Below are 8,126 nucleotides of genomic sequence, written 5' to 3'. Positions count from 1 at the left end.
GGGCGCACCAGGGGGAATTCAGAGGGAACATTGTAGGTTCTGCCCACAGCCCCCTTGCAGCAGCTTCTTTAGGATTCCTTTAACAGGGATCCAGAGGGGATGTCCAGTGGGGCCTAAGTTTCTTCAGATTCCTTGGCTCCACCTCCAAGACTCCACCCCTGTGAGTCTTTGAACTAGCTTTCGGGGGAGTGAGGAAAGGAAACCCAAATGGAGCTCCACAGCTCTGTTCCCTACCCTCCACAGTTTACCTTCATGATATGGGCTTTGTGATCTCCTAAAGGCAATAGCACTAGCTGTCTTTGGATCTAGGTGGCACGGGTGATTTCAGACTTGGGGGATGGAATGGGCATCCTGATCTCATCCCAGAGGCAGAAGGACTGGGGTGGAATAAAGCCAGGCTAAGACAAGAGCTAGCCCATGAATAATACACAAAATAAATCATGAAGAGGACAAGATAACATCTGGAGGGGAGTAATCCCTTTTCAACCCCTGGAAGAACGTGCCCAGGACCTGGGATGGTATTCAGGCCCTAAGCCCTCATCTGCTGCTCTTTTCTCTCCCCTACCCAGGTATGAAGAGGAGGTGGCTCTGAGAGCCACAGCAGAGAACGAATTCGTGGTTTTAAAGAAGGTGAGGGGCTGGGTGCGGGGCTGGTGGGGGGGACCCTTCTGTGCAAGCTGCAGCGTGGGGGATGGTCACCACACTGACTAAAGGCACCTTCCTCTGGCCTCCTCCCACACATATGCTCCCTCCTCTTTGTTCTGCTACCAGGATGTGGACTGTGCCTACCTGCGGAAATCAGACCTGGAGGCCAATGTGGAGGCCCTGGTAGAGGAGTCTAGCTTCCTGAGGCGCCTGTATGAAGAGGTGAGGGGGCACCTGCCAACCACCCAGGGCAGGTGGAGGGGAGGTGTGGAGACCAGGGGAGCAGGGCAAGGGTACATGTGTGGATGTGTGTTTGCCAATGTGCCACGTAAGTGAAAAGAACATGCACGCCCACACGTGCAAGGGGCCCACAATCCCCGTTATGGGTTTGCATGTGCCTAGGCCACATCCACATTCACGTGTGTGAGGAATATGGAGTATATCGTGTTTGGGGCTGCTGTGTCTGTGAGCAGCTCTGTGTGTTGGAATGTGCATGCCTGTGCACTGATCTGTGTGTCGGTCACAGACAGATATGAAGGTGTGTATGTGAGGTGGGGGGGCGGGTGGATTCCCAGATGGGAAAGGCTCCTAAGTAGTAGACTAATTACTGGTCCTGGCATTCAAACCCAGTTCCCCAGCTGGGTGACTTTGGGTCAGGCCTTTTTCACACTCTGGACCTTAGTTTTCCCATCTGTTAAGTCAGAGGCTATTCCCAGATGACATCTAGGGCCCCTTCCAGCCTTGTTGCTTTATAATGAACCTATGTATGAATGAAGGTGGTGCAGGTGGGAGTCATGTAACATTCCTGACCAGTGCCCCCTTCAGGGAGTGGACACTGCCCCCAAAGGGGGAGCATATGGCTCAGATCAGGCATCAAAACCAAATGGCCCCACAGGAGATCCGTGTTCTCCAAGCCCACATCTCAGACACCTCAGTCATTGTCAAGATGGACAACAGCCGGGACCTGAACATGGACTGCGTCGTTGCCGAGATCAAGGCTCAGTATGACGATGTTGCCAGCCGCAGTCGTGCTGAGGCTGAGTCCTGGTACCGCAGCAAGGTGAGCGGCACAGGACACCTGCCTCCTAGACACAGCAGTGGGAGGGATGCAAAGTCTCTACTAGAAAAAGCTTCTTTTGTGTGGAGATTCAGATCCCCAGGGATGGTAAGAGAAGGGCTGCCTCTCTGGGGTTGGGGTGGCAGGGCAGGCCTGCCAAGTGTGGTAGCACAGGCTGAGCACTAACAACCTGCACACTCCTCCCTGGTGTTCTGAGTGGGTGTGAGGTCCCACCCTGAGCCTCATGAGCATCTGTGCTTCCCCCCAGTGCGAGGAGATGAAGGCCACGGTGATCCGGCACGGAGAGACCCTGCGCCGCACCAAGGAGGAGATCAATGAGCTGAACCGCATGATCCAGAGGTTGACGGCCGAAATCGAAAATGCCAAGTGCCAGGTAAAGTCCACATACAGGCAGCTGCAGCACCTAATCTGGCCTCACAGTGTGCTCACGAGGAAGCAGGGACCCAGAGAGAGGGCAGGGGTTCCACCGTATTTCACAGCACTCAGCCTGGGATGAGCCATATCACTGACTTCCAAAGGAGGGACCCAGCCCCTTCCTTGGCTACCCTGCAACCACTATCATGGAGAGATGGTGAAAAGTCCACTCATCTCCTCCCTCACATCCACAGCCCTGATAACTACTTGGCCATGGGTCCTGTCCTCTCCCGGCCCTAGCCCCATCAGCTTGGGTGAGCCAAGCTGTGCCTTCTCTCTCATCCTTGTCCTCACATCTCCCTCCTCACAGCGTGCCAAGCTGGAGGCTGCTGTGGCCGAGGCAGAACAGCAGGGTGAGGCAGCCCTCAGCGATGCCCGCTGCAAGCTGGCTGAGCTGGAGGGAGCCCTGCAGAAGGCCAAGCAGGACATGGCCTGCCTGCTCAAGGAGTACCAGGAGGTGATGAACTCCAAGCTGGGCCTGGACATCGAGATCGCCACCTACAGGCGCCTGCTGGAGGGCGAGGAGCACAGGTGAGGCTAAGAAGGATCTGGTGGGGTTTAGAAGGTGGAGGTCCTGATCCTCCAGAAGTGAATTTCCTTGAGCCCAAGCATGAGCTACAATTCTGACCAAGGCTAGTACAGGCCAAGCTCCAATAATAATAATAATAATTTATTGAATGCTCATTATGTGCTAGACCTGTGCCAAGTGCTCACTTTATAGTCCTTACAATCTAATGAGGTATGTGTCCTTTTTCCCATCCAAAGATGAAGAAATAGGCTCAGATTTTCTCATGGCTAGTTACTAAGCAGAGGAGCTGCAACCTTCACCCAAGTCATGTGCCTCCAGAATCCATTCTGTTCAACAGCTCCTACGTGGGCTGCAGCTTGGCCAGCCACTCAGGCTTGGGTATCACAACGCCAAGGCACCTCTGTGTGCATTTAGCTCTTCATCACTCACAAAGCCCTTTCACACATGGGTGTGTTTGACTCAGCGCCTTTCTGCGAGCTTGACTGGCACTATCTGGGGTTGGCCACAGTCCCTCACACTGGAAGCAGCACGTGGAGTTTATAATCTCACCTACTGCTGCTAAAAATCAGAAGGGCTTGTATCCATGGTTAGAGAACAATTAAAGAAAATAAGCATGTAATGTAGACTTGGGGGAGCTCTTTCTGCCTCTCAGAAGGTCAACTGTAAGGCCGGCCCGGTGGCGCACTGGAGAGTGCACCGCTTGGGAGCGCAGTGGCGCTCCCGCAGAGGGTTCGGATCCCATGTGGAGACTGGTTCCCGCTCACTGGCTGAGTGTGGTGCGGGCGCAACACCGAGGGTTGTGATCCCGTTGCCGGTCAGTAAAAAAGACAGAAAGGAAAAAAAAAAAGAAGAAGAAGGTCAACTGTACACAGGATGACCCTCTCTGTCCCTGAGCAACCACTTCTCTCAGGGAATCCAGCTCAGTGTCTGGAACTAACAGAGTTTTCTTCCCCGAAAGGAAAAAAAAAAAAAGAAGAAGGTCAACTGTACACAGGATGACCCTCTCTGTCCCCGAGCAACCACTTCTCTCAGGGAATCCAGCTCAGTGTCTGGAACTAACAGAGTTTTCTTCCCCTAGGCTGTGTGAAGGTGTGGCCGCTGTGAATGTCTGTAAGTATCTGCTTGAAATCCTCCTAGAAAGATGGCTTTTTTGATGGGCAAAGCTAAACCCTCTGGCTTAACCCATTGTGCCTCAGTGTTCCCCCAACTAAAAGAAGGCCTTTCACCCTCCCTGGCTCCTCATTGGAGACCGCTAAGTGAGTCAGAGAAGGCGGAGTTTAAAGCCTTCTACTGGTGGCCACGGTGAGCTGCAGGCTGTGGAACCAGGCGAGGCAGCTTTGCCCCTCTCGTCCAGGTTCCTCACTTCCTTCTTGCCCCAGGTCCCCCAGATGGGTGGATAGGCTGAGGGGGATGGGGCTTGTGCTATTGAGGAGGAGGCAGCTCCCACAACACAGATGCCCTCTGGGGCCTGACATGGGCTGAGAGAGATGCCAGCTAGCCACTCACCCCTGTATGTCTCCTCTTCCCACAGGTGTCAGCAGCTCCCGCGGGGGAGTCACTTGTGGGGGCCTCACGTACAGCACCACCCCAGGGCGCCAGATTGCCACCGGTCCCCCCGCCACGGGAGGCAGCATCACGGTGATGGCACCCGACTCCTGTGCCCCCTGCCAGCCCCGCTCCTCCAGCTTCAGCTGCGGCAGCAGCCGGTCTGTCCGCTTTGCATAGAGTCGGGCCTCCTGCCAAGAGCCTGCCCCACCTGGTCGCCCTCGCACTGAATGGTGTGTGAATGGAAAATGTGTGCTTGCTTCCAGAATCTTCCGGATGTTTCTACAGAGGGAAAGACCCCTGGGCCATTCTCCGTCACCTTTTGATTTTAGAGAGTTGTTTCCTAGTTCTTCTCTGGGCTTCAGTTTATAGAGTCATTCCCAGCCCTTCACTTAAATCCAACTTGCCTCCAAAATACCTGTGGCCAATTTGTACTATTCACCAAGTTCCCTGGGGTACTCCCCGTCACCCAGAGTGGTTGGACAGCATGGAAGCTTGGCCTTCCCCTGGGTCAAGGCAAGATCCTAACCATCCAGCCAGGCTCCCACCACCTGAGAATCAAATAGAGAGGGGTCTCTCCAAGGCTGGGAAGGATGGTCTCCGCAGCAGGCACTTGCCTGTGTATTCTGTTTTGCTTGTCTCTCTGACTGACTTCCTTCTTCTGGGTTAATGTTCTAGCCAGGCTCCTCATGTGACCTCCCAGTTAAGAGGCCCATTACGGTGGGGAATCCTTTTGCCTACAGACTCCCGGATAAGGGACTTTGGACAAGCCTTGCTGCGCAGTGCGCCTTAATACATTTCAAAGAAAACTCCGTGGTTGCTGCAGATCTCCCCTACCCAGTGCAGGAGGGGACTGTCCAGTGCAGAGCCGGCAGGATGGAGAAATCAGGCCACTTCCCAGTCTCCCTCTTGTTATGCCTGTCTGTGGGTGCCTTGCCTTCTGGGTTGTCTCAATCTGTGTTTCAATAAATGCTGCTGTGGTGCAAGGATATGTGATCTTCTGACCTACAGTGTCTCCACTCCCTTGCTCCATCTCCAAACAACCAATCCTATTCCAGCCCCACACAGCATGTCCCCAGTCACCCCCAGTGACTCTGCTCTTCCTGTCCACTTCCAAAGCCTGATTCCTCTCGGCCCTCCTCAGACACCTCAGACTCCCACATGACCTCTTTCTCCCTGACCCGCCCCTCACACTCTCAGCGGCCAGAACTCCATCCCAAACTCACTGCCCTCAACCTCCTGCTTAGCTCACAGCTCTTCCCTGCACACACGTGTGCTTCTGTGCCAAATGCAGCTCCATCCATTGCATCTTCCCTACCTACCCCTCAGACCTGTCCAAGCCGCCACCCAGCACGATGCTTCCCAGGAGACAAGACCACCCTCTGAGGCTGCCCTGGACCACTCTCTGTCCCACCCCGCATGGACACAGAAGCCATCCACGCACCCCCCCCTCCCATTTGCCTTTGCTCAGTGCTCTGCTCTGCTCTCCCTGCCTCCCATCCCTCCCACACACACACACACATCCCCCTCCCCTGGCCGCAAAGTGTCTATTGCTCTGAGGATCTCCTGTTCTCTGTGGCTCCAGGCCAGGGCTGTCTGTCAGTGGGTGGATCTTGGATGAGGCTGGAAGTTCCCTGAGGCAAGGAAGTGGCTCTGGACATGCACTAAGTCCAGGGATGGGGCTCCAGGACATGCCAGGCCTGGGATGTGTTGGATGAACTCAGGCAGCTGGTATAGCAGGAAGTATAGACACCCAGCCTCCTGGACTTGGCTCCATTTCTCCATTAGGAAAACAAATCAGCCATCACTACTATCAGGCAGACGTCTGCCTCCCACACCATTGCCCCACCCCCAAGCCTCTCTCCCTGGGAAAAGTTAAGACCCATTCTGATGAATCCTCACTTCAGACCCAAAGGGCTGTAATGCCACTGGAGGCTGCTGGCTTCTGAGCATTCAGGCCGTAGCTCGGTTTGAGGTTTGCCGCTGACACAGGCAGGCCTCCTCCAAGCCCCTTGCCTACCCCCTTCCCTACTCCCAGCTGTCCAGTCCCTGAGGGCAAGGTTATATTCACAGTAGGCCAATGTTTGATTTAGGGTGCATCATTCATCCACAGGAAAGATTAAATCTCAGATACTGAAAAGTCAGGAGATCCAAATGTAAGGCTCAATTCTGCCAAGACTACAAGGCTGCAGTGAGACTGTGGGCAAGAAGCAGCCTCCATGCCTTGGGCATTGTTCTGGGGGTCTGTGAGATGAGGTGTTCGAGCCCTTTCCAGCCCTGCCATGTCCTGTGGTTCTGGGATGCTGGAGTGAGTCTGCATTTGGGGAGGACAACTTGATTTTATTAAGGATCTGGGCCAAACAAAACTAAAATGCCAAATCTGATACCCCAAAAATATGACACCATGCATTGAAAGTCAAACAGCCAAGATCAGGAGATATTAATGAGTGTTTTAATACATTTGCATGCATTTGTCTGCAAGCTAGCCAACTGATTTAGCCAGTGGCTTATGAAGACAAACCTCTCCCCAGCCTTTCTTGCAACTAACAGTGAAAATCCAGAGCAATCTCTTCTGGTTCAAAGGATTCTGGGCCTCCTGCAGCCCTCTCCAGTGAAAGATCTATTCCCATGGAAGGCAAAGGGTACAATCCAAGGGTAACTAAGGCTGAAGTTTTACTAGAAAAGAAAACTTTTTAAAAAAGAAGTCAAGTGATTCAAAATTGAGAGCTCAAGGAAGAGTCAGTGGCCCAAACGATAAAGTGACCCATGGGAATGATTCCAGATCTCTGTCCTAGTTCCCTTTTCCTTTGAAATATCATGAACCAAACTAACACCTTCATCAGAGAAAATCAGACCTTCTGCCATATTCAATTCTTATTTAAATATTCAGTGTTCCCCCCAAACACACAAAGTTTCTAAAGGATTGGAAAGTATGGATTATAGTTGAAAGAAAGTGAGCCAAGATGCCGGGTACCGTTCAAGCTTTATTAAAGAAAGAAATCTGCTGGGCTGTGCTCAGAGTGGCACAGGGCCCAGGGCTGCCCTGAAACTGGTGGACAGCACCAGGTGTGGGGGTGGTAGAGCTTATATAGTGTGCCAAGGGCTGACTGATACCATCAAGGAGGGTCATTATGCTAATGTGGATTGGGGCAGAGAACTGCATCCTTGCAGAAGCAAAAGGGGCTTCTGTTTAAGTCAGGAGGCTTCTCGTAACGGGAAGGGGGAGGGGAGGAAGTGGGCGGAGCCATTTTGTACTTGGGCTTGTCTAAAGTGGCGCTGGTTATGTTGCAGATCTATTATTCCTGTCAGGAAAAAGGGGGAAAGGGCAGAAGTCTCATTCTTCTGAAGCTACTTCCTGCTGGAGATGGGTGAAGATATGGAAAAAATAAAAGATTTAGGTGGTGGGGTATTGGTTTCGTGTGGGGAGGCTGTATTCCTCTGGGGAAAGGTCGCTGATTCTGAGGGGCTGATATCCTCCATGCAGGAACAATTCGGCGACCGTTTGGTTGGTGAAAGCCTGTATATGTTCCTGCAAGAAATTAGAGAAACACCAAAAGAGACAGGGACCAAAAAGTAGGATGAGGCACAGTTAGGGGTCCTAGTAGGGGCATAAGCCAGGGTATCTAAGGGTTCAGTGAAACAGTTTAAGTTGTTTTGGATCACCCCGGACTCATTTACATAGTAACAGCATTCCTCCCTGAGAAGAGGCAGGTGCCTTCCTTCTCGGCTGTAAAGCGACTGCCGCAAGTGAGGTGACCTGTCACTGGAGGGAGGAGATGTTATCTATCTATGCTTAGTTCTTCTGAGAGTTTTTGTTTTGTTTTTTTGTTGTTGTTGTTTTATAGTTTTTTTTGTTTGTTTGTTTGTTTTATTTTTATTTTGTCAATATACAATGTAGTTGATTATTGTGTCCCA

The 8,126-nt window shown here is 52.4% G+C and overlaps 1 protein-coding gene across 1 annotated transcript in view; it reads left to right on the top strand.

The window, feature by feature from the left end:
• Positions 1–4,391, top strand: part of LOC103607683 (keratin, type II cuticular Hb5) — a 7,899-nt gene extending 3,508 nt beyond the window's left edge. Inside the window, exons 4-10 of the mRNA XM_008592160.1 lie at positions 570–630; positions 772–867; positions 1,541–1,705; positions 1,971–2,096; positions 2,448–2,668; positions 3,745–3,776; positions 4,198–4,391. Coding sequence (XP_008590382.1) covers positions 570–630; positions 772–867; positions 1,541–1,705; positions 1,971–2,096; positions 2,448–2,668; positions 3,745–3,776; positions 4,198–4,391 — 895 coding nt within the window. The remainder of the gene's footprint in view (positions 1–569; positions 631–771; positions 868–1,540; positions 1,706–1,970; positions 2,097–2,447; positions 2,669–3,744; positions 3,777–4,197) is intronic.
• Positions 4,392–8,126: the final 3,735 nt, after the last annotated feature.

This window comes from Galeopterus variegatus, unplaced genomic scaffold, assembly GCF_000696425.1.
Source record: "Galeopterus variegatus unplaced genomic scaffold, G_variegatus-3.0.2 Scaffold7624, whole genome shotgun sequence".
Classification (NCBI taxonomy): domain Eukaryota; kingdom Metazoa; phylum Chordata; class Mammalia; order Dermoptera; family Cynocephalidae; genus Galeopterus; species Galeopterus variegatus.
The sequence above is the reverse complement of the archived record's forward strand: the minus strand, read 5'-3'. Positions and strand labels throughout refer to the sequence as shown.